The sequence below is a fragment of the Squalius cephalus genome, assembly GCF_949319135.1.
Source record: "Squalius cephalus genome assembly, chromosome: 18".
In the NCBI taxonomy this organism is placed as follows: Eukaryota; Metazoa; Chordata; class Actinopteri; order Cypriniformes; family Leuciscidae; genus Squalius; species Squalius cephalus.
Window position 1 is genome coordinate 4,031,946 of NC_137139.1, and position 27,422 is coordinate 4,059,367.

The 27,422-nt window shown below is 40.2% G+C and overlaps 1 protein-coding gene across 2 annotated transcripts in view; it reads left to right on the forward strand.

The window, feature by feature from the left end:
* The window catches only part of tnnc1a (troponin C type 1a (slow)), a 214,702-nt gene extending 190,191 nt beyond the window's left edge, over positions 1–24,511 (forward strand). For both annotated transcript variants that reach the window (XM_079850283.1, XM_079850282.1), the window contains exons 3-7: positions 8,869–8,899; positions 13,894–14,040; positions 19,375–19,489; positions 19,575–19,711; positions 22,078–24,511. In XM_079850283.1, the coding sequence (XP_079706409.1) occupies positions 8,869–8,899; positions 13,894–14,040; positions 19,375–19,489; positions 19,575–19,711; positions 22,078–22,109 (462 nt within the window). In that variant the 3' untranslated portion in view covers positions 22,110–24,511. The remainder of the gene's footprint in view (positions 1–8,868; positions 8,900–13,893; positions 14,041–19,374; positions 19,490–19,574; positions 19,712–22,077) is intronic.
* Positions 24,512–27,422: the final 2,911 nt, after the last annotated feature.

Here is a 27,422-nt window from a genome sequence, read left to right on the forward strand (position 1 = left end):
GGAATGATAGCCTAGATTTTTACTTCTACGTCAAATTTCTTTTAACACAGTTTGTGCTTGTTTTTAGACATGGTAAGGCGCGTCAAGTTTATTTGTAAAGCCCGTTTCACACGGGCAGGTGATTTTTAGTTTCGCTTTCTCTGGCAGCGCAATATCAAACATAGCTTAAATGTCTTGCCCTTATGGAAGATTAAATTAGCTCTTCATACCTTTTACAAGAAGTAGAAAACAGGAATATATCAGAAAACATCCCTCTCAAAGCGCAGAGCAGTAGGCTATATCACACTTCTTTGTGTGGAAATATTAAACAAAAGTTTTTTTAAAAAATAGATTCAACTTTATTATATTATTTAAGTTACCAGTATTTACTGATATTTATTTTAATGCTTTACAGGCTGAAGTGACGGGAACACAGCCGTGGGTCTTTAGGGAGTTTTACTCGTCCACAAACAACTTCCCACTCTTTTCTTATTTTCTTCTCCTTTTGGAAAGCAGTGGAGGCTTACATCACTACCTTTGTTGCCTTTGGACTGGAAATTACAACCAAACGCTGCACAATGTGGCATTATATTCACTTTTAGGATGTAGCTACAGTTAAACTTAGCGCCATTAGCTCACCTCTCTCTGTTCTGAACACAACCGACACAACCTTTACACGTCATCAACCCAGAATGCATTGCGCGCACAAAAATAATGGCTGCCTTCATAGTTCAAATTCTGTAAAACACCATGAGGATTTTTTTAAATAACGAAAATATTTTATGTATTTCTAACTATGTATTTTGTAGGAGAGAGCAATTGTAGCATATTTAGACCTATGTGTCTTAATAGACAGGGTTCCTTTTAAAGAGTAAATCTGTAAGTGATTGCTTTGGGTCAAAGACCATAGTTTGTAACAAATCCAGACTCTCCATCTACCCTATGGTTATATTGTTACTCTTTAAAACTCTTGTTCTCTTACTCCTTATAATGCAAGTGAAGGTAAATACCTGGTATGCTAATGTTTTGGGGGCAGTGAGAAGCTTGGCTACCTCAATACTGCTTGCAGCTAGATTTGGCAATGTTTTCTTCTTAAATACTGACGTCCTATTAATAGTTTATTTACTCTGTTTATATTGCCCAGTGAGATGGTTGATGTTAAGATTAATATATATTAATAATAAAAAAAGTAACATAATTAATTATTAATCATATAATTAATATATATTTTCCCTTGCAATAACTGGTACTATTAGATTCTACTTTTACATAATGCTCAGACTTGGTGATAGCATCTTTAATTAGTATAACTAATGCAAAGTATACAATGATACACTCTTAAGGTATTAACCTTACTTGTGGAAAACAAAAACTAAACTAAACAAAAAACCTCTTTGAGCGATGAAGTGGAGTGCCATCGTTCAGCCTCAACTTGGTCAAGTAAGCTTGGGCTTCAGTCATAAAACCTAACATGTCTTCCCAGTTGCAGAAACCTAGTGGATCCTTGAAGCCTCCCGTACGTGAGTTTTTGCTGTTCATAACGTCGAACAATCTGTCAATCACCTTTAACACAAATATTCCTCATTACAGCTGGTTATGATTTACTATGATTGACCTATAGAAGGTAGACCTGTAAGGATAGAGCAGATGTTAGCAGTTGGTTGCTTGTTCAGGAGAATGACAGGATATAGCAACCCTTGGGGAAAGTTGGGGAAAACAGGCTTTAGGTCAGGAGGCATGACTGGCTGGCATCTCTGTGTTATTGTGGTAGCCTGGAAGAATCAGCTGCTATTAGGTAAGGGAAAAGGTTGATTGAGCAAAGACCATCCTGATGCCACAGGCATTGGCAGAGAGAAAAGACTGTTCGAAAGGATTAAGTGCTTGAACCACCAGCTAAGGGATGGATGACGCTCATGATTTAGGACAAGAGCAGAAATGTCCACTTTTAGAAAACACTTTTTATCAATCAATTATCATACTTTTAGCACATTTCATTTCCAACTAAAAAATAATAATTACCTGAAGAAATTCGATCGTAGGAGAACTTTCTTCAAACTGTGGACATCCAGCTTCCATGAGCACGCGAAGAGCCATCGCCACTGATCGACTCAGTGTCTCACTGACACCTTCATCTTCTGCCCCTCAAAGTTGATGTGTTTTCTGGTGATTTTGTTGGCCGCATGAAGACCCTTGTGTTCCTGAACATCATTCAACTCTGATATGTATTTCCATTTAACTGTTTCTGCGGGACTGACGATGGAGCTGTAAGCTTGCAACATGTTCCTAGCCAATTTTAACATATGGCAAGGGCCCATGATCACAAACACATTTACCCCTGAAGAAGGGTGGACAAAATATGTCTTGATAGGCTGATTCAGATTTAGCTGGCATCCGAGCATCGTACACATATTAATGTTCGATATATGTCCGTCCATTGTGACACAAACAACTTTGATGCCACGTGCATGAAGTGCCTCCAAGGCGTGTAGAAGCAAAATCCTTTATGTATCTGGTCTACGTGAGCTTATGAAGTAAAAGGCAATGGGCATTTTCCAGTGACCTTGTAATCCAACTACCATGAACACTAGGGCTTCACTTGCCATGCTGGTCTCTTCTATCCCACTGCCAAGATCCACAAAACCAATCACTGTCTGTTTGTGTGAATCGTACTGCACTTGTCTCCTTATAGACATGCCATCCAAAACAAGACACACTCGACCATACCTAACAGGGTCTTCGTTTTCCGTCTCTGTAGCATGTCTAACAGCGATATGTTTAACCCAGGCTTAGCATCCACAGTCTGCAACCATCTGTTACAGGTAAAGCAATAAACAGAACACATATTGACATATCAGTTTCATCTATTTCTGACAAATGTGAAGTTGTAGAAAATATTATATTTACCTTAGAAGAGTGTGAGGATGTGGGAGTGGTATCTTCATGGTTTCCCTCAAGTAAGTGTATGCTTTAGGTCCATGCAGATGCAGAATTAAAGCAAATTCCCTTTGAGCAGGAGTGAAGGCATGGTCGTGCTTGAACAATTCAACTGGAAGGTCTGGAAGGTTCAGGGAAATAATTTAATAATAATAAAATTATAGTTTCACAGAGAAATATTTCAGATTGATTTAGAGACAACTTGATCATATGCATTTTTTTTCTACGACCAACAGAAAAACATTTCTCAGGTAACAATATTGAGACAGCAATCAAACTGTGTGAGATGAGACATACTACAACAGGGCTCCAGACTAACTTTTTGCATTGGTTGCACTGGTGCGCTTACTTGTTTTATTTAGGTGCACCAGCACAAAATATAGGTGCACCCAAATTTGATGTAAAAGTTTGTAATCAGTTGTGTAGCTTATTTCTGAACAGTAAGCCTAAATGAACTAAATTCCATAGCCTAGGCAGGTTAGCAACACAAACCTGAGAGGTGCAATACAGCAAATCAACTTAACTTGTTGCTGCGTGGCACACAGCTGCAGGTTAAAAATTGTAGTTGTACCGATAAAATTGGTCGCACTCTAGAGCCCTGTACACAATTAAAAATGCTACACATGCAAAAGAGAGAGGGAGAATCGAGTCAGCCAACCAGAGTAGAAATTCAGCTTTTGCTCCAGTTCCTCCATCAGCATCTTGTTATTTTTTAAATCCTCCAACAAAGAGCCCACTGTCTTCTTTTTTCTTCTTTCCTTGTCCTTCGCATTTCTCAAGTCCCGTCGTAACTTCTCCACGTTCTCCTGAGACACAGCCAACTTCTCTTTTGCTTTAACTGGGTCAAAGGCATACTGATGATCCTGAAAAATATTTACAAACTCAGTAACTTCAATCATGAATCCTAACTTCTGAAAATGTCTCTGTTACATCCACCAAGCATCCAAGTCAAGTCAAGTCAAGTCATCTTCATTTATATAGCGCTTTTAACAATGTAGATTGTTTCAAAGCAGCTTTACAGAGATAAACGTATAATTTATGGTAACAGAGATTGTTTTAGCTTTATAGCGGTTCTTTAGTAAAGTTATTTTCCAGCTAAGGTTAGTTATGATTGATTCGCTTCCGTTGCAACAATCATTTGTTATTAAATTAGGGGCCGCTAAGACGACACAATTCTCTCTACATAAACTTTAAACGCGAACCTGTGAGAAACGCTGATGGCGTTCACATGCGCATTAAGAATTGGTTCTATAGTTATGTGCATTTGAATATATGTACGCAGGTTTGTAATTCCCTACAAACCAAGCCTAAACAAAGTACTGGTGTTTCCTTATAATTTTTGTTACAGAATTTTATTTTATTTTATCAATTCGGAGTAGATACGCGAATTGAGTTTCCCGACAACGCTTTATCTGTAGAGTGGTAAAGGGATCCTCCATAGGGAGAGACTAGTTGGCACTTCAGCACAGCGTTGTCATCGGGTCCAGGCGAAGGGCCTTCATCAGATCTGGATACGGCCTGGATCCGGCAGGCTGCGGGAAAACCTCGGGATAAACAAAGACACTAAAATTAGCGTAGATGCCATTCTTCTTATGATGTAACGAGTACATCAGGATTTATGGGAAGTGTTCCCGGTTCCGGCTGACCTAATCTATGCAACCTAACATTGAATTATAGAAGTCTATAATGTATTATGTGAACGCTAGGTCAAAGAGATGTGTTTTTAGTCTAGCTTTGAACTGACAGAGTGTGTCTGCTTCCCAGACAATGGTAGGAAGGCTGTTTCAAAGTTTTGGTGCTAAATAGGAGAAGGATCTACCGCCAGCAGTCGATTTTGATATTCTAGGTATTATCAACTGGCCGGAATTTTGAGATCGCAATAGACGTGAAGGACTATAATGCGTTAAGAGCTCGCTCAAGTACTGCAAAGCTAAACCATTTTGTGCTTTGTACGTGATCAGCAATATTTTAAAATTGATGCGATGTTTAATAGGGAGCCAGTGCAGTTTTGACAGAACTGGGCTAATATGGTCATACTTCCTGGTTCTGGTAAGAACTCGAGCTGCTGCGTTTTGGACCAGCTGTAGTTTGTTTATTAAGCGTGCAGGGCAACCACCCAGTAGAGCATTACAATAATCTAGCCTTGAGGTCATGAACGCATGAACTAATTGTTCCGCATTTGTCAATGAGAGCATATGACGTAATTTAGATATATTTTTAAGATGGAAAAATGCAGTTTTACAGATATTGGACACGTGACTTTCAAATGAAAGATTGGTATCAAAGAGCACACCCAGGTTCCCAACCGACGACGAAGACTTAACAGAGCAGCCATCAAGTGTTAGACAGTATTCTAGGTTATTACGTGAGGAAGTTTTTTGTCCAATAATTAGAAACTCTGTTTTTTCAGAATTTAGAAGTAGGAAATTACGAGTCATCCAATTTTTTATATCCGCTATGCATTCCGTTAATTTTGTGAATTGGTAAGTTTCGTTAGGTTTTGAAGAAATATAGAGCTGAGTATCGTCGGCATAACAGTGAAAGCTAATACCATGTTTCCTAATGATATCTCCTAATGGTAGCATGTACAGAGTGAACAGCAGCGGTCCTAGTACTGAGCCTTGTGGTACGCCATACTGAATTTGTGATCGATGAGACATCTTTTCATTTACTGCTACAAACTGATAACTGTCAGATAAGTATGATTTAAACCATGCTAGTGCAATTCCACTAATGCCAACATAATTTTCGAGTCTATTTAAAAGAATGTTGTGGTCGATAGTATCAAATGCAGCACTAAGATCGAGTAACACTAATAGAGAGACACAACCACGATCGGATGATAAGAGCAAATCATTTGTGACTCTAACGAGAGCTGTCTCGGTACTATGGTACGGTCTAAATCCTGACTGAAAATCCTCACAGATATAATTTCTTTCAAGAAAGGAACACAGTTGTGAGGATACTGCTTTTTCTAATATCTTTGACAGAAAAGGTAGATTCGAGATCGGCCTGTAATTGACTAATTCTGTAGGATCAAGTTGCGGTTTTTTAACAAGCGGTTTAATCATAGCCAGTTTAAAGGTTTTTGGTACGTATCTTAGAGACAAAGATGAATTAATGATATTAGGAAGAGGATCTATGACCTCTGGAAGTATTTCTTTCAGTAGCTTAGTCGGTATAGGGTCTAACATACATGTTGTCGATTTAGATGATTTAACGAGTTTAGTAAATTCTTCCTCTCCTATAGCAACGAATGAATCAAATTTTTCCTCAGGGAGACTACAATGCACTGCCTGATGCGATACTGTAGTAGACGGTTGCATAGTTATAATTTTCTCCCTGATATTATCAATCTTATAAGTGAAGAAGTTCATAAAGTCATTACTGCTGTGTTGCTTGGAAACTTCGGTGCTTGAAGCTTTCTTTTTCGTTAGTTTAGCCACCGTTTCAAATAAATACCTAGGATTATGTTTATTTTCTTCTAATAGGTTTGAAAAATAAGCAGATCTAGCAGCTTTTAAAGCCTCTCTGTAAGCAATCGAGCTCTCTTTCCATGAAATGCGAAATACCTCTAGTTTTGTTTTCTTCCAGTTGTGCTCCATTTTTCTGCTCCATTTTTCTGCATTTTTCTCCATTTTTCTGTTTTTCTCCATTTTTCTGTTTTTCTCCAAAGGTGTTTAAATCATTTCACTTACTAAGATTGACTGATCAAAGAGGTCTGGTCTTACAAACCCCCTGACCAGGTGTGTTGGACCATGGGTGTGGAGATTCTTCAGTTGCTTTGTTTGACGTTCTGCTTAACCTGGATGAACTAGGCTGCTGGAGAAAAGGGAAATTGTTTGAGCTTATAGGAACATGTAATCAATTACAAAATGTTGTGTTAAAAAAAAAGTTGATCATAGAACAATTGCCATCAATGGTCTCTACGATCAACTTAGCTCACAATGCTCTTGAGAAATGTGGACTGTGTGGACGCAGAGCGTTTTGAAACAATGCACTTTTATGGACTTCAAAACAGAAACATCCATTCACTGCCATTATAAATCTTGGAAGAGCCAGGACATTTTTTAATATAACTTCGATTCGGTGCCACTATGCTTTCGAAATAATTAGTATTTAAAAATAATTAGTATTTAAAAAATGATATCTTTAATACACATATAAAATATAAAAATATGCCTAAATGCATTAACACCAGATATGAGGTCAAGGCAAACAGGTTTCAAACAGCAACAACTTTTGTGCATAAGTCTGCTTTAAGAAGTTTACTTTAAATAGTTTCATCATTAAAAATTCTTCTTTCTGAGGAGAATCATCAGGGCTGGATTGGGCTTAAAATTCAGCCCATGTTTCCCCATTAATATTTTGCTGGGGTAAGGGCCTTTAATTTAGATAAATAAATTACTGAATAAATAAAGGACAGAAAGAAATAATAATACGATATTTTTGAACATACTGAATAATTAGTAGTTACAGTTTATTAGAAATGAAGATATCGACACAGAAGAAAAAAGCTCTGTCCTGAAAATTTACCAAAGTTCTTGCATAGTCTTTAGGTCTGACAGAGTGTGTCTGCTTCCTGGATAATGTTTGGAAGACTGTTCTATATGCAGACCGTACACAGAGCTTCAGGACCTCAGATCAGCTCTTTGTCTGTTATGGAGGCCAGCAGAGGTCTCTAAGCAGAGGCTGGGCCACAGGATTGTGAATGGCATCGTCTTGGCGTATCAGTCCCAAGGCGAGCGGCACCCCCTTAGGGTGAGAAAATGTGGTCTCTATAGCACCCCTTTCAGCTTGGATTAGGCACGCATTCTCAGTGTTATCCAATATTCTTACTGTGTGGGAACAAGTAGGAACAGCAGTGATTGAATTCTCTGTGTTAGCCCAGAGAATTCTCTGTGTTAGCCCTGTCCTCAGATCACTGAGAATCTCACCTTTTGTTCTGCAAATGGCTTTCGGAGCCCAAATGGCTCTTGGAGCCGGAGCCGGAGCCGGAGCCCCAGCCCCAGACGTCGAATCGTTAGGCTGATTGGATTAGCAATGCAATAGACTGTTATGCTGATTGAATTAGGATTGGCCAGACCCTCAGTCTAGGGTGTGTTTTCTAAACATGCTTTATTCAGAGTCTCCGCCTCTATGTAATCCCTCCCCTCTTGGAATGTATATAACTACAATGCATACTGTATTAGATTTAGATTGATGGATGACTGCAGCCACGTACAGCGAAGTTCTCAATAAAGAATAACTTCTGTTTGAATGAGATCCCAACGTCTCCTGGTCTTGCTTTGATGAAGGAAAAAGTTCCCTACAGATCCCAATTCGTCAGTCACTGACGCAACTCGTAGAGACTGACTGAATCAGAACATCTAGGTTACTAATGCACTGCTCGGCTCCTCAGTGAAAACTTGGTGAGTGTCTCTCTGGTCGCTTCCTATATATCCACAGCATGGGCCGTGGTTTGCGATGCAATCTCACTCGCCAGTGTCCATTGGCAGGTTATGTTAACACTCGAAGATGAAAGGGCTCTCAGGCACGATCCCAATTCGTCAGTCACTGATGTAATGTCTCGTTCCCTCCTTCAGGGAACAGGAGTTACATTAGTAAGCTAGAAATTCAGGTGACATCTGTTTATTTGTTAATCTAGACACTGTATTAAAAAAAAAATTTAAAAAAAATAATAATAATAATTTTCAGAGGACACAGCCTTATTAGAAGAGGGCAGGGAGCTATGTCTGTTGTTGTGGTATCTTTTTTTTATTTGATTAGAAACCTTTTAATTAATATTTTTAATATTTAATTTACTGTTTGTTATAAAAACAACAAAATCACACAAATCCACTTACCAAAGTCCACTGACCGAAACGTAATAGCTGTGTGAATGCATGTTTGTGTTTATTTGTGTAGTGTACATTATGTTCTGACTAATTATTGATCCATTGATGTCTTCAACAGGTAGAGCAGCTCACTGATGAGCAGAAAAATGGTATGGCATAGTAATACTATACGGCTGTGAATGTAAAATGTTATGTTATATGTTTTAAAATGCCTCTAGATTATATATATATATATATATATATATATATATATATATATATATATATATATATATATATTTACCACCTACATTGCTGTAAAAAAAGTACAACAGTGTAAAATAACAATGAAAATAGAAACAGCCCGCTTAAAGTCCCCCCACACTATTTAAATTGGATTTGAGATTTGGACATTAATTTGGCCACCCCAAGTCACTCCTTTGTAGTTTTGATGGTTTTGGGTCAATATGTCAAAAGGCCCACTTACGCTTGAGCTTTAATTTTAACAAATGGCCTGATGGTGTCCTCAAGCACTCTTTGGTATCTACATTATTTTTAACATAAGAATGGGCCATTGGTAACTTGAATGTGCGAGGCTTCCAGTGTTTTCCATGTTCACTTATTTTATCTGTACACAAACACTCTGTTATGCTGCATGATATTGCAAACTGATGATTGTTATCAAATTGTTTTAATTATCATTTTTAATAAAAACACTGTTTTTTTTAGCACAAATAGTTTTGCTGTATATTGCATCTTGTTATTCTTCTAGTTATTTACCTATAGCGGCTTATGAATTGGAAGTTGCCCACATTCACAGAAAATAGCTTACTTCCACATTGTAAAATAAGATGGATAATGTGGAATTCATAGTTTACATTATGATAGCAAGTTTGCCTGGCCCTATGGCAGCAAAATACCCACAAATAATTATTATATACTGGTGGTGATTCAAAGTTGGTATGAGGTTCTTGAAATGCATGTCACCAGATTCAAATGGTCTGATCGAAGACATTTTCAGGCATTGCATGAAGTATGGCAAAGTGACGCAACCGGGTTACATACCTCAGACATTCCCTTTCAAATGAAACTCAACGCTGCATCACGATGTTGATGCTATGGGAACGTTAATACCCACGTCGCCATACTGAAGGCATGCCTGACCAATCAGGTTGTGAAGTATGCAAAAGCACAAACCCTATGGTCCAAGAATGATTACCCAAAAGAGACAAACCTGGGGAAAACCAACTCCATAATAAATATAAGTGAACGTGTATGGAAAGGGCTAGCCTGCCACAGCACAAACATATAATAGTATAATATTTCTCCAAGAAGGTAGAAGTGAAGCATACTGCACGCCTCAAAGGAATGAGAACTGATACAGAAGAATTAACCCAAAAGGACATGAGTTCCTGGCGTTGAATCCATATTCAGACTGTAAAACCTTATAAACGTGTGCAGAGAGGACCAGCCTGCCACAGCACACTTTAGCTAGTGCCTTAGAAGTATTGACACTCCTAGTAGAGTGAGCCCTGATACCTCAAATCTGCTGGACCGCCTGGGGGTGGAGTCTCCACTCTCCTGGGAGTGTGAGCTGTCGTGAGAGCGTTAACTGCACGATTGAGATCGCCCGGAATATGAATGGCACGAAGCAACTGGAGTCATTTCTGACTCCAGAAGAGGAGATGGCGACATGCATCGGGAACGTAGACCACCTTGGCAGTTGATGTACGCAACGGTCGATTTGTTGTCCGTCCGGACCGGTATATGCTTGTCACACAGCAATGGCAGAAACTGAACCGCAACTGCACGCTTCACCTGAGAGATGTCCACGTACCCTTTGGCCGCCCTGCCATCGAGGGTAGTGAGAGTGGAGAAGGCTCCAGAGTGGCTTTGAGCAGAAAAAGGTGCCTTCCATGACTTTATTACCTTATCGTGCACTTCTGGGAAGAAGGGCAACCCCCGCTGTTGCTCAGTGGACCCCACCCCAGGGTACCAATCATACAGCCTTGAGGGTGGAGCAGCAAAGTTTGCAGCAGCAAAGTTTCTCAGGAAGATGATCACCGCTGACGCACCGTCACACCAACACAGGAACACTTCCGGGTTCTGAAGTCCACATGTGTTAGATGAAAGCAGAGCTGAATCAACGTAGAAACATTTGGCTCTGAAGCAAGAACGCTTTTCTTTATGTTCAACCTCAACTCGATGCCAAATCGCAATGTCCTTTGACTTGGTGAGTATGAGCCAATCGTCGATATAACTGAGAACATGGTCGCTGAGGAGCCAGAGCCAGAGCTGCCAACTCTCACGCATTCACCGTGAGACTCACGTAATTGACACTTTTCACACGCTCTCACGCGCCACACATCTATTTTCTCACGCACAGAAAAATCGCGAAGCAAAGAGGACACGGAGACCGACAGACTAGACAGAGAAGGTTATACTTATGATATAAAAAAATCTCAGCTCTCAGATTCTGTCACTTTTATTACGAAATTCAAACAATAAATACCGTTTTGGCGCTTGTAAATGTGATGTGACAGATCCCTAGCAGCACGTGAAACGATCTTCTCTAGCTAATAGTAAATAAACAGGAATGAACACTGTTTAAAGATACAGTACAACTTGCCGAAATGTATATTCCTCATACATAATATCGACCAATCAATCAAACAAACAAAGGGGTCAATAAAACAGCTGGAGAACAATCATGTCACATAACATTTACCTCAGGAAAGCCATTTGATGACCATAATAGGCTATAGCACGTTATTGGCTAAGTTAGAAAAAAAAGAGCTATAGAGAGTATTTTGCTATATGTGTCCTATATTACATATTTATTATATTTTTACTTTATAATAATGATATTTTATATCATTAAATAAAGTTGTTGTTATAATAAAAAAACGCATTAAATTTATTTGAGTTATTTTTAACCTTAAATAATACTGCCAGCTGAAAGGGCTCTCTGTATGTTTACAGCATTAGGTGAGTTGTTTTTTTCTTGAGAAAAATTAATGCCTATCTTGTGTAGCCTACCTAATATTTATCCAAATGAGTCAATATTAAATCAAATCACAATAATTGAATTGAATTGAAATAATAAAAAAGCGTAGCTTACCAGAAATTGTACCATGTAAACATTGTAACGTTGTCACTAAACCTAATAAAATTCAGTTTAGTTACTAAATGTTTTGACAATCACAATACACTTATTGTGATGCAATATTTTTTCTCTCACTTTATTTTTACAAATTAAGATTTAAGACAAAAAGTGTCCTTTTATTTCTCAGACAAAATACTGCACATTTCTTTATAAATTTTTTATATATTTTATGTAATAATAACACTAAATTGACATTTTAAAACAATTCCCCAAAAAGTCAGAGGAATTGCAGAAATAAAAAGACTATAAAATTTAAGTACAACAGTGACAGGGGTTTCACATTGTTATAAAGGCAAGATTTGAATATTATTTTGTTAATTATTTTAATTTGCATCATTACACTTGCAAGAGTTAGAAAAACAGAACACATTTAGAAAAATATGCCATAATAATCAACCAATTATCGAAAAAATCCATGTAGACATTTAGAGAAAGAGATAAATACAACACCTGGTTCTGCAACAGCACAGCTTTTTCTGTGGAATACATCCTCGTGCTGGTCTTTATCTAGTCTCACTGTGGTGATTATTAGTCTTCAGAAAGTCAAAATGCCGCCATACCTCTGATTTGAATGAGTCAATATCTACGCGCTTGCCATCGCCATGTTTGCTTATGTTTGAAGGTGCGTGCACACTGGCGCAGAGCAGAGAGAGCATTTCATTTCATTCCTATAGAAGTTGAGCTTCCAGCTCACGTGTGCTCACAAACTCAACTTCCCTAGGAATGAACTGAAAACACTTGCTGCTATCGTTCCTGTAAAGCAAGTATACAGTAAACGCCTCTGCTGTTTAAAATGTGTATCGCGATTAGTTTAACACCTCAACCGACATGAATCATCACATATTTTTATCGATTTTCAACCGACTCAGAGTGAATCGTTACATCCCTAGTACACTTCGCCCACAAAACCGAAAGCGATACCAGTCTGAACACCGCCGATTGCTTTTTGGCCGCCTGAAACCTGTCGACAACAGCATTGACGGCGTCACTCAACAGGCCTGATAGCGAAACCGTTTTATGCTGATGCCAAACAGGTGCTGCTATGTCACAACCATAGCAGCCATTGCACCGTCAATAGAGCAACCGTCTGCTTAGGGGCACGGAGGACATGGTCTGTGGCCTGGCAGTGTTCCCTGACTGACTTAAAGTCAATAGCCTCACCGGAGTCCAGGTCGGTGTCACGCTTTAGGCTGCATGAGGCACGTCGAGGCAGACTCAGAAGACAGGATGAAGTGACAACAGGAATTTAATATAAACAGAAACGTACCAAAACTACACCACAGTGTTGACGAGAACCGACAGAGAACAATGAGGAACATAAATACACAGATGAAAATGGGAGGACAAGGTGACAGCATCTTTTTGTTTCTTTTTTTGAACTCCTAACACAGAGAACAAGACTTCTCACACACATGCAAACAGTGGCTTGCTGAAGACAAAGAAGCTGGTGACGTGCATTTCAGGCATCTATTTATGGTCTCAGCTGATGCTACATCACCTGACCACACTTTTGACCAATCAAGATCGGTGTTTCCCACCGAAAACAAAAACTGGCTGAATTTAACACCCATGCCCAACTAATAAAAAACAATAACAGCATTATTTATTGCCTCCCTGCTAAAAAAATTCTGCAATGCTGGTCACCAGCATAAGTTATGTTTTGTATGCTGGGACCAGCATGGGATGCTGTTTGCTGGTTTGCTGGTCCCCATGGGAAGCAGGAGTGCCTGTGGACCAGCTACACCAGCTTGAGAACAGCATGACTATGCTGGTCCACCAGCTAGACCAGCACTATTCCAGGTCTAGCCAGAATAAACCAGCCTGGACCAACATGGAATTAATGCTGGTTTATGCTAGGTTTTTCAGCAGGGCTATATGCAATAAAGATTTACTAAACTGACATTAATTTACAATATCATTAAGTTGTTCATGACAGAGACACAATAATGTACACAAAAGCTTAACTGACTGCTTAAGTTCTGTGGTTGTGTTTTGTAGAGTTCCGCGCAGCATTTGATATTTTCATTCAGGATGCTGAAGATGGCTGTATTAGCACTAAGGAGCTCGGAAAGGTAATGAGGATGCTGGGCCAGAACCCCACGCCGGAAGAACTCCAGGAGATGATTGACGAGGTGGATGAGGATGGTAAAGTCTAGAACAATCCAGAATAAGTAACATTCCAGAACCCTAACCTGTAATGTCAACAAGTGTTTTAGTCAAGTCCACCAAGACTGAGACCAAGTCAAGACCAAGACCAGTGTGTGTTGTGACCAAGAAAAGACCAAGACATTGTTGGATTGAGACCAAGGCAGGGCAAGACCGAGTCAAGACTAAGACCAGACCAGGTCTCCTCAAATTCATCAAAAAAAAAAAATCCCCATTTACTGCTTGAGAAATGTCTTAATCAATAAATACAATTAGATAAATAAGACAATATATAGAGCTGTTACCAATCAAATGAAATCACCAACAATAAAATTCAGATGGCACAGAAGCTACAATTCCAACTATAATAAATAATGTTGAAATTAATGTTTTAAAAATAAAATTTTGTTTATTGAATGTTTGTATAAAATCAATATCACGTTTGCAATTTTGCTAATTTTTGTGAAAACAGTTCTCTTGCTCATGTGATATATATGTTATAATATAAAAAAACAAGATCTCATACAAGTCATTTTTGCAATCATATCTTGAATTTGACTTTATATGATACGGCCACAGTCATATCACCCTGTACCCCAAGACTTTGGTTGCCCACTGAAGCTAAGCAGGGTTGAGTCTGGTCAGTACCTGGATGGGAGACTCCTGGGAAAAATAGGTTGATGCTGGAAGAGGGGTTATTGAGGCCAACAGGGGGTGATGCTCGCCCTGTGGTTTGTGTAGGTCCTAATGCCCCAGTAAAGTGACAGGGACACTATACTGTAACAAGCACCGCCCTTCAGATGAGACGTTAAACCGAGGTCCTGACTCTCTGTGGTCACTAAAAATCCCATGGCACTTCTCGTAAAAAGTAGTGTGTCCTGACCAAATTCCTTCCATTGCCCTTATCAATCATGCCCTCCTAATAATACCCATCCACTTAATTGGCTCAATCACTCTCTCTCTCTCTCTCCACCTATAGCAGGCGTGTGGTGAGCGCACTGGCGCCGTTGCTCTGTGGCTGTTGTTGCATTGTCCAAGTGGATGCTGGTTGAGGAGAGACATCCTGATATGATTGTATAGTGCTTTGGATGTACAGTAGTGCATGAGAAAAGCACTGTATAAATGTATACACACACCTACTCTACGTGATGTAACTTAGTCTAGTATGTTAGACTAGTGCACTTGCGCTAGTGCACATTTTCACTGTGTGATTTATTTCATTAAATTGCATTTATAATGCCCTCAATATTCAAGAGAATGGGAAAAAATACCTCTGTATGTGTCACGTACTGCTCCGAGACAAGGAGGTTGAGGATCCAAATGCAGTACTTATTTGGAAAGGGTAATCCAAATACGTAATCCAAATCCAGGCAAGGGTCATACACAAACAAGCAATCCAAACATTAACACAAAAGGGCTGAGGCAAGGAGAGAAATCCGAGGGAACAGGCAGAGAATCAAGGTGGCCAGGACACAGGAGAAACATGATACAAAAACACTCAGAGATGCAGTCTAAACAACTAACAAGACTTCGCAGGGAATGAATGTGAAAACCAGGCTTATATGGGGTGAGCTAAACAAGGTAATGACATACTGGTGAACGTGATTATGACTGATTAGTCTGGGCAAAGGATTATGGGAAATGTAGTTTGTGGATGTGTGGTGATTGTCCGGGTTGGAGTACCCTCTGATGGTTATCCCGGGCACTCTCACTGGTGATCGTTACATAGCCCGTCCTCAATTGCCCGCCAAAATTGTCCAGAAGGGAGGTGGAGTGGAGGCGGACCCGGGGGCAGGATGGAGGGCCAGGCCTGTGGAGTGGAAGAAGTCCTGGAGAGTGAGGCGGAGCAGGCTGAGAAGGTGGCCGGGGCGGAGCAGGCATCCAGGGCGGAGCTGGCCTCCGGGGCGGAGCAGCCCGGGCAGGCGGTCGGGGCGGAGCAGGCATCCAGGGTGGAGCAGGCCTGGCAGGTGTCCGGGGCGGAACAGGTGACCAACGCTTCAGGTGGCCAGGAAGGCGCTGGTTGCTCAGGTGCAGAAGTGGCCATCTTGTCCGAAGACACCGGCGTAGAGTCGGCCATCTTGTCCGAAGACAAAGGCGTAGCTGCTTCCATCTTTTCTGAAGACACAGGCGTAGAAGCTGTCATATTGTCCAAAGACACAGGCCTAGAAGCGGCTATCTTGTCCGAAGACACCGGCGTAGAGTCGGCCATCTTGTCCGAAGACAGGCATAGAAACTGTCATCTTGTCTGAGGACACCGGCGTAGACACAGGCTTAGAGATGGCCATTCTGTCCGAAGACACAGGTGTGGAGGTGGCCAACTTGTCCGAAGACGCAGGCGTGGAGGCGGCCATCTTGTTCAAAGACATAGGTGTGGGGGCGGCCATCTTGTCCAAGGACTCTGGAACGGTGGCGACCATCTTGGCTGAGGGGTCACCGGATGGAGTTGATGTGTGTGCTGCCCACATACACAAAATAGCCGTGGCCATGATGATCAGCGCTGTATCATCTGGAGCTGACTGTGGTGGGCCAAGCTCCGTGGCCACTGGACATGTCCCCTAAAAAAACATTTAGGGGACATGTCCTCCTCAACTTCCCCAACAGTGAAGGAGGAACCACTTAACAGCAAAGCATAATGTTATAGAGCATAGAACAGTATTTGTTCTAGAATAAGTTTGTTCTGTCCTCTAGGCATAAGCGATCTTATGGGCTCATCTAAGCCATGACAATACAAGTCCTTAAAAACAGCATCTTTCCAGTTTAACCAGTTGGCGAGAGCACAGAACTGTTCAGTGTAGACCTCTATAGTACAGGTACCTTGATGTAGAACCTCTGCTGGATTCATGTAAGGCGAAGTCTTCAGTCATGCACTGCTCCGAAACAAGAAGGTTGAGGATCCAAATGCAGTATTTATTTTGAAAGGGTAATCCAAAGACGTAATCCAAATCCAGGCAAGGGTCATACACAAACAAGCAATCCAAACAATAACAGAAAAGGGCAAGGAGAGAAATCCGAGGGAACAGGCAGAGAATCAAGGTGACCAGGACACAGGATACAAACACGCTCAGAGATGCAGTCTAAACAACTAACAAGACTTCGCAGGGAATGAATGTGAAAACCAGGCTTATGTGGGGTGAGCTAAACAAGGTAATGACATACTGGTGAATATGATCATGACTGGGCAAAGGATTATGGGAAATGTAGTTTGTGGATGTGTAGTAATAGTCCGGGTTGGAGTGCCCTCTAATGGTTATCCCGGGCACTCTCACTGGTGATCGTTACAGTGTGTCTTTTATATTTACATCATTTAATATAGTAGTTAATCAATCTCACACAAATTTGTAATCAGCACGATTATAAATGTGGTATTGATTTTATACAACAGTTCAATAAACAATAAGGTAATATTAAGTGACTTACATTTTAGACTCAGTATTGCCTGTTTTTGCTCCATTTCGCCAACGAAAATAGTTCCAAACGAAGACACAGGACTGTTTTGCGTTTTGTTTTGAAACAAATGATTCATTCCTGAAAGAAGCAGTTTGAATGAATCGGTTGAAACTCAATGACTCACTCATTAACCGTGACTTGCTGCCACCTATTGGCAGTTTTAATTTAACAATTAAAGCATCTTTTCATTTTTTATATCTTTTCTAATCTCAATATTCAACGTTTTATGTTTAAAACTTTAAAACCTTATTTCTGAGTTTGTAACTGCAGGTTAAATGCATTCATGTCCCTCTGATCTGCATTAAACCAAAAAAAAAAAAAATGTTGATACTGATTTCATTTGATTGTTAACAGCCCTTTTGTGTCTTATTATTCTAATAGAATTTGATTTAATGTAAGAATTTGACAAAACCAATTAATTAGGTAAAAAATGGATTTATAAAGGGAAAAGAAATGCCCATAAAAGGTAAAAATCATTTTAATGTTATTGGAAAATATGATTTCTGTCACTGCTGCAAATTGACCACCATATAGAATATGAAGAATATCAAAAACGTTAGGAGTCAGCTGTCCACAGCAGTCCTAAACCTGCAAAGATACCAGCACAATAAAATCACTCAGCAAAATATTGTCTAATTGTCGTTATCGATAAAATCCCAGAAAATATCAAGATACTGTATCATTTTTTGTCAATATCGCACACCCCTAATCCCTCGTTGATTTCTGACCTGGCATCATAATCAATAACATTTCTAATTTTATTTCTTTTCTTACCGTTTTTGCCAGGTCAGAAATAAAAATATAAAATATTGCATTTGTTGCAGGAAGTTTACATCCAATCACAGTAAAGATTTTAACAAATAAATCGGACAATACACTAGAAATTTAGTGAGATCCCCACTGTTGTGGTCTTGATCTGTCTTGAAATAAAATCCTGAGTCCTCTTAGTCTGAGACAGAGACAAGAGCAAGTGCAAATGCAGTCGAGAACAAGACAAGACCAAGACCTTCAAGAAATGCTCTCTACAACCAAACAATACAACACAAATGAGTTACTACAACACTAATCTCAACTAAAATACACTCAGTTGTAGCAATCTCCTATATCTTACAAGACATAGCAAGGCAACTTTGATTTTTAACAATGTTACAATGATAAATCTTCATAAAAGCCTACAATCTGTTTGGAGTGTCAGAGGTTTTGATATTATAGTCCAACTTTCTCCATTCAAGGAATAGGTCCCCAAAAATGAAAATTCTGTCTTCATTTACTCAGGACATGAGTGTAAAAGTAATCTGTACAACTACCAAGTAGGGGCACATCGATACTGCAGTATCGATATAGATACCTTTAAATATATATATATATATATATATATATATATATATATATATATATATATATATATATCAATGTTAGAATGATATTAATACAAAACCCAGACGTTTTTAGCTGGCCTGTGACACATGACTGTGAGAAGTGAGTGTAGAGCCAATGCAGGATGGCAGAAAGGAAACATACTGTAGTGTGGTGTGGTGCTAAATGTACAGCAAGATGCAATGATATACAGTATAATACATGGTATTTTATTTTATTCATATTTATGTTATAATAAATTACTTGATTATTAATCACAATATTTATATAAAATACAAGATTATTTTTTACACCCATCAGTACACATTTTTATTTAATTGTTCTCATATTTGCTTTTTTGATAAATTTGTTATTAATGGCAAGTATGTGTCATGTAGTAGTGATTTGAAAAATGTGAAAAAACATTAAAATGCAGTATAAAGTGATAAAAAATACAATGTCAGTGCATGTACTGTCATTGCAGTTCTGAAATGAGCATGTGCTAAAATGATTGTTTGTGCATGTATGCAGGCAGTGGTACGGTGGATTTTGAAGAGTTTTTGGTCATGATGGTGAGATGCATGAAAGATGACAGCAAAGGAAAGTCAGAAGAAGAACTGGCAGAACTCTTCCGTATGTTTGATAAGTATGTGTGTCCTTAAACCAAAGTAAGATAACTAACCTGTGGTGGGTTTAGTGGTTTCTGATGGTTTTTGATTGGTTCTGGACAGGAATACAGATGGGTATATTGATCTTGATGAACTGAAGCTGATGCTGGAAGGTACGGGTGAAACCATCACTGAAGATGACATTGAGGAACTGATGAGGGACGGAGACAAAAACAATGATGGAAAAATCGATTATGACGGTAAGCATGTGTTATTGTTGTCTTATACTCAAGTTCACTCAACAATGTAGTGTCAGTAGAGATATATCTGCTAGATCTGTTTCCAGCTCCATGCAGCATCACACTGAATACGATGAGCTAAGGGAGTGTTGAAAACTTTTTCTTCGTCGAAGCAAGAAACCAGGAGACGTTGGGGATCACGTTCAAACAAAGTTATTCTTTATTGAGGACTTCGCGTTGACGCGGCTGCAGTTCTTCCCAAATCAGTCTGGCTAACATACTTTAAATGGTTTCTTTATAGGCCTTTCAGTGGGCTGTACTTAAAGGTGCTAAACATACACACAGCCTTAGAGGTAACCACTAAATCTAATCATCTAAAGACAATAGAGGCAATTGCCCCCAACTGAGATAATGGTGCCCCCAACTGAGATAATGGTACCCCCCCCCCCCCCAAATGGTATACACAACAAATGGTCACGAGACCTTAGACTAGGTGACATTCCCACACAGTCCAACTCTTAGTTGGAAGATCAAAGACTAACAAAACCCCTGACTATTACAACGTTTAGACAGCTGACTTAAAGCTGACTTCTGATCAGTAAATTGATGCCACCATGTTCACCTTGAATGCCCAATACAGTGTAATTCACCTTAGTTTTTCATGTGATGTTATGTAAGGAAGTAAGATCAGCAGATCTTAAACATATTCTTAAATTTGGATTCTTCAGGAGCTTGTGACTCACGCCACAGCCCGATTAAGCTTGAATCTAATTAAGCTTGTTTGGTTCCTTTGGCTTTGAGTTATTCAAATGTAGAGGGGGTCGTTGATAAGGGTTATGGGTGAATGCCTCAGGTGAAAAGCAATTTAGAGAATTACCTTTCCCTGGGTACATCCTCATTGCTGAAGGCTCCCGTTTTGACCTCTAAACCATATCAGACGACATTGAGGTTGGTGGGCAGAGCGTATGTGGCGGCTGGAGAAACTGGTGGAGCGTTACACACTATGGCAGTACTGCAAGCTTACCATGATCAAGGGGAGGGCTTATCCCCTAAAACAGTCTCTGAACTTTGATCGTCACCAATCTAGCTCTCCGGGCCACCAAGCAGGCAGCCCGCTATATTGGCCGGTCCATGGCTGCTATGATGGCGATGGAGGGGCATCTGTGGCTTAATTTGTCAGGGATCAAGGACTCAGATAAAGCTGTGCTTGCTTGACTCATGTCTCACCCTCAGGACTGTTTGGCACACACTCTGGACAGGTTTAGAGAGGCGAGTGGGGGCAAAGGCTCCGTAACAGGAGCGTTTGCACACAGTGCAGGGAGCTGTGGATGAGACAGAGAAAGAGGAGAGTGATTGAGCAGGGCTGAGGTTCAAGCTCTTACCCCCCTTTTTCAATTTCTTTCAGCTCCTTCTAAATTGTCTGTGCCCTTTCCAGGAGCAAGTTCCTGTGGAGAAGAGCAAAAGGCGAGTCTGGCTAAAGCAAGCTCTTCTTCTGAGGAACTGGGGGCGCAGAGAAACAATAATAGATCTGGGTGCTGGGGGAGAAAAGGAGGTCATTGGCTTAGCTGAGGCTCTGTCTGTTTTCTGGTAGCTCTGCTCTAAGGGGTCTAGATTCTCCTCGGGCTAGTTTAGAGTCCTTTTGAGCATAGAAGCTTCAGGACCTTCCTTGTTATGGGAGCAAGGTGTACTGCTCGCCCGCTGACACTTTAATGGTTCAGGGCTGAGGCCTCCAAGCTTAGTGCTTAGTTTGTTAGTTTGAGATCTACAAGCAGGCATTGGTCAGCATGGCGTAGTGGGTATTGACATCCCCATAGCATCAGGGGTAGGAGACGCTAATACACATCTTCTGTAAGAGTACAGAATCTCCTGATCAAAAACACAAGTGAAAAAGAAGCAGAAACAAGCAATAGAAGCATTGATTATGCACATGGTGTAGTCTTTGAAAAATAAAACTGGATTTTCTTAACTTTTTGTTAAAAATCAATTTTTATGAAACTTACCCACATTCAGGTGTTGATAAAAAAAAGAATGCATGCAGCTTGAAGATTGTTGTTGTCTTTCTTTTGCTATATTGCATTTTCAGACAATTATTCTGGAGGCCATGAAAATTTTGTGAAAATTACTTTTAAAAAAAATGCTGGTGGTGGCTGGGAACTTAAAAAAAATGCTGGCAGGGAAAGAGTTAAAATAGCTCAATTTGATCAGAAAAGTCAGCAATGGTTTCAGGAGGCAGTGTCCATGCTGTGATGTTTTGGAATGATGGGAGATTGCTTTAAACATTTTGCAATGTTGCTACAGAGACAGTATTTGTGTCAAAACCCTTTAAGACCCAATGTGATGCGAATCTATCCTCGTCTCTGTCTCATGCATCTATCCTTCTATTGCAGAGTTCCTGGAGTTCATGAAAGGGGTGGAATAAAGGATGAAGGAATGTCTTCCTGGTGTTTCTCCCTGGATTGTCAAACAAAAGGATAGTAAATATTCAAGCTTAATGAGAGACAATATAGACTGACAGATCCTCTATTGTTCTATATGATTAATATGTGTATAATTTTCAGGACAATATTTTCAGAAGATTCAATTATTGTAAACACCTGTAAACATATTTTGAAGTCAGGGCCAAGTTGTGTAGATTTAAGACTTTATTTTAATTGGTCCAATAATTTATTCATTTACTGAAAACATTTTACCTTCAAATTAATTTAGTAAATCAGTTATGATTGGTTACACACTGACCAGACTTGGAATCTGAACCTAAATATTTGCATGAGGCTACATTCGAATAATAAAAAGGTACAAAAAGTTTGTCTAACGTTCTGCTCTATTCCCCTGAAATTATTTCTCAAATTTAATTACATTCTACTGCAGTTTGTTTTACAGTTGGAAAGAAATAACTGTCCTAAAGGGATTCCCATAATCCACATCTTTCAATCTTTGTTTTTTTTTTTTTTTAGTAAAGACTGAGTTTACATTTGAGAGTGTATTGTTTTCCAGCCTATGTCAAATTAACAAAATGCTACTTGTCTGCTTGTTTATGAAGACAGAATAAAGCTTTTGAATATTTTGGCCTGTTTTTTCCTTTAGTCATGCATTAAAATATAACAAGGATGCTTAGGAACTCCTCAAACTCCCTGGAGGTGAATGGTGGGCCATTGTCTGATACCAGCTCTTTTGGGAATCCATAGGCAGCCCAGAGATGACGCAAAAGGTTTATAGTCTTCTCTGCATTGGTCAGCTGAGTAGGAAAGATTTCCACCCATTTTGAATGAACATCCACAATCACTAAGAAGTGTTGCTTGTCTATTTCTGCATAGTCTACGTGAATGCGCTCCCAGGGTGTTGTCGTCCAGGACCCTGGGTAAAGAGGAGCACGGGGTGGTTGGTTTCGCCCCAACTCACATGGAGCGCACTTACTTACAAAGTTCTGAATGTCTTGGTTGAGACCCGGCCACCAGAGGTATCCTCTTGCCAATGTTTTCATTCTTATTATGCCTGGGTGACCCTTATGTTTATGATCAGTTAGCAGATGGAACTTGCGGCCATACAGATACTTGTGAAACTTTTTCACACCAAAGACTATGCTCAGGGCCCTCTTTCTCAATCTGCGCATAATTATTTTCACTTGCTGTCAGAGTCCTCGATGCAAATGCAATGGGGTGTTCTTCCCCTGAAGGTAGCACATGTGAGATAACTGCACCAACGCCATAGGGAGAGACGTCACAGGCGAGTCTTAGTGGCTTTTTGGGATCATAGTGAGCTAACCACTTACTTGACAACAGGTGCTGTTTACAGGTGTTGAAAGCTTGAGCACACTGCAAAGACCATTGCCAATTTACATTGGCCTGCAACAGTCGGTGGAGTGGGTGCAAAGTGTGGAAAGATTTGCTACAAACTTCCTGTAGTGGGATGTACTGCTGCGTCTAATTCAGTGGTTCCCAACCTTTTTCCTTGGGGCCCCCCCATGTACATATTTAACAATCCGTGACCCCCCCCCACCCCAATATATATATATATATACAAAATTCACGGTTCGGTTCGATATGATACACTTGTGTCACGGTACGTTTCGGTACGTTTTTGATACAGCAAAAAGAAAGAAATGCCAGAGAAATTTCCTTGATTTCATTTTTTTTATTCAAACTAACATCATAAAGTATGATTTTTTTTTTTACTTTGAGCAATTCTAGAGCTATAATTCACTCTTCTTATGAGCATATAAAACAAAACAGCTCCTTGGAAAAAAATTAATGTAATATTGTAGTAGTTATAAACAAAGGTTTATTTTATTTCAGATTAACATTTGAGGGCAGCAATTGTATTCATAATGTAAAAATAAAACCGACGTAATGTTACTTGAAGGCATTATAGCCTATTCCTGTCAGACTTCCATGGGTGCAGTTAGTGTTACTACAGTAAATCCATGGTGAATGTTGCAGATCTGTGGACACTGTTTCTTCCAGGTTTCCACGTCAGCGCTGTTTGATCCGTTAATAACGGAGAAATGTGAATGTTTGTCACTAGATCTCGCAGCGATGTTATTACTTCTGTGGCGAATTGAAATGGTTTATTTACTGGATCTCTTAGCGCTGTGCAGTAACAGTGTCGCATGATCACGATCGGCTCGCGCTGCTTTGGTCCAAACTGATAAACGGTCCTTCAACCACACAATAACGAGCAGTTTCGTTCCGCTTGCATTACGTTTGCCATTTGATGTTGGGCAATGTTGTGGTCTCGCCGGCGTCTCTTACATTATGAGCGCGCTTGCCACGCGCAACGCGCGTATACATTTGAAATAACGAAATTGTAATTGAAATTCACCTCAAAACATATCCGCACCCGCGCCCCCCCTGTGAACTCTGGCGCCCCCCCGAGGGGGGCGCGGACCCCAGGTTGGGAACCAATGTCGGGCGTGAGTTCAATCATAACGATGCGGGAGCATATAAAAAGGGTTTCGAGTCACTGTTTACCTGTGGGTGTCGTCTGCGTGGTGCGTCATTGCCCGGGCACCACCCCTCCTGGTTCCTCATCCGTTCTCGCTTGGAGAGTGTTTGGCTGACTAGTTAAACAGAGATGCGTGATGTCATGTAAACAACTGTTCCGTTTTAGCTTTGAGGATAAATCGCGGCTGTGGGCTGTTGGCAGCTGCTGCTGCTGCTAAACTTCCTCACGTAATAACTTAGAATACTGTCTAACACTTGATGGCTGCTCTGTTAAGTCTTCGTCGTCGGTTAGGAACCTGGGTGTGCTCTTTGATACCAATCTTTCATTTGAAAGTCACGTGTCTAGTATCTGTAAAACCGCATTTTTCCATCTTAAAAATATATCTAAATTACGTCATATGCTCTCATTGACAAATGCGGAACAATTAGTTCATGCTTTCATGACATCAAGGCTAGATTATTGTAATGCTCTACTGGGTGGTTGCCCTGCACGCTTAATAAACAAACTACAGCTGGTTCAAAACGCAGCAGCTCGAGTTCTCACCAGAACCAGGAAGTATGACCATATTAGCCCAGTTCTGTCAAAACTGCACTGGCTCCCTATTAAACATCGCATCAATTTTTAAATATTGCTGATTACTTACAAAGCACTAAATGGTTTTGCTCCGCAGTACTTGAGCGAGCTCTTAACGCATTATAGTCCTTCACGTCTATTGCGATCTCAAAATTCCGGCCAGTTGGTAATATCTAGAATATCAAAATCAACTGCTGGCGGTAGATCCTTCTCCTATTTAGCACCAAAACTTTGGAACAGTCTTCCTAACATTGTCCGGGAAGCAGACACACTCTGTCAGTTCAAATCTAGATTAAAGACACATCTCTTTGACATAGCATTCACATAATACATTATAGACTTCTATAATTCAATATTAGGCTGCATAGATCAGGTCAGCTGGAACCGGGAACACTTCCCATAAATCCTGATGTACTTGTTACATCATGAGAAGAATGGCATCTACGCTAATTTTAGTGTCTTTGTTTATCCCAAGGTTTTCACGCAGCCTGCCGGATCCAGGCCGTTTCCAGATCTGACGAAGGACCTTCGCCTGGACCGATGTCAACGCAGTGCTGAAGTGCCAACTAGTCTCTCCCTATGGAGGATCCCTTTCCCACTCTACAGATAAAGCGTCGTCGGGAAAACTCAATTTGCGTATCTACCCCGAATTGATAAAATAAAATAAAATAAAATTCTGAATCAAAACTATAAGGAAACACCAGTACTTTGTTTAGGCTTGGTTTGTAGGGAATTCCAAACCTGCACACATATATTCAAACGCACATAACTATAGAACCCGTTCTTAATGCGCATCTGAACGCCATCAGCGTTTCTCACAGGATCGCGTTTAATGTCTGTGTAGAGAGAATGGTGTCGTCTTGGCGGCCCTAATTTAATAACAAATGATCGTTGCGACGGAAGCGAATCAATCAAAACCAACTTTAGCTGGAAAATAACTTTATTAAAGAACCGCTATAAAGCAAAAACAATCTTACGTTAAATTATACATTTATCTCTGTAAAGCTGCTTTGAGACAATCTACATTGTTAAAAGCGCTATATAAATGAAGATGACTTGACTTGACTTGACTCTCCTCTGGCGTTCCTCTTGCGCGGTCCCGCGTCTGGTGATGCGTTGAGCTTGAGGATAAATCGCAACTGTGGGCTGTTGTCAGTTGTTACTCTCCTTTGGTGTTCCTCATGGTGTTGTCTTGTGTGCGCGTGACGTGGACGGGCGACTGTTATGAAATGAAGGTACGTAAAACCTTCACTATTGTGTGGCGCTCCCTTTTTAGACTGCAAGTATATGTTTTATGTTTATATTTTAGGAGGAATAGACTGGTCAGTGACACCTGCGGGGCAACGCTGCTTGACGCTGCTACTTTATACACTCGGATTCCTGCTGTTTGTACGTCCGGATTCTTCCCGGCAATAACATCAATCAACACGTCAGTCAGTCAGTCATCTTCATTTATATAGCGCTTTTAACAATGGAGATTGTTTCAAAGCAGCTTTACAGAAATAAACGTATAATTTAAGGTAACAGAGAATGTTTTGGCTTTATAGCCGAGTTAAGTTATTTTCCATCTAAAGTTAGTTTTGATTGATTCGCTTCCGTCGCAACGATCATTTGTTATTAAATTAGGGGCCACCAAGACGACACCATTCTCTCTACACAAACTTTAAACGGGATCCTGTAAGAAACGCTGATGGCGTTCACATGCGCATTAAGAATTGGTTCTAAAGTTATGTGCGTTTGAATATATGTGTGCAGGTTTGTTATTCCCTACAAACCAAGCCTAAACAAATTACTGGTGTTTCCTTATAGTTTTGATTCAGAATTTTATTTTATTTTATCAATTCGGGGTAGATACGCAAATTGAGTTTTCCCGACGACGCTTTATCTGTAGAGTGGGAAAGGGATCCTCCATAGGGAGAGACTAGTTGGCACTTCAGCACTGCGTTGTCATCGGGTCCAGGCGAAGGGCCTTCGTCAGATCTGGATATGGCCTGGATCCGGCAGGCTGCGGGAAGACCTCGGGATAAACAAAGACACTAAAATTAGCGTAGATGCCATTCTTCTCATGATGTAACGAGTACATCAGGATTTATGGGAAGTGTTCCCGGTTCCAGCTGACCTAATCTAAGCAGCCTAACACTGAATTATAGAAGTCTATAATGTATTATGTGAATGCTATGTCAAAGAGATGTGTCTTTAATCTGGCTTTGAACTGGCA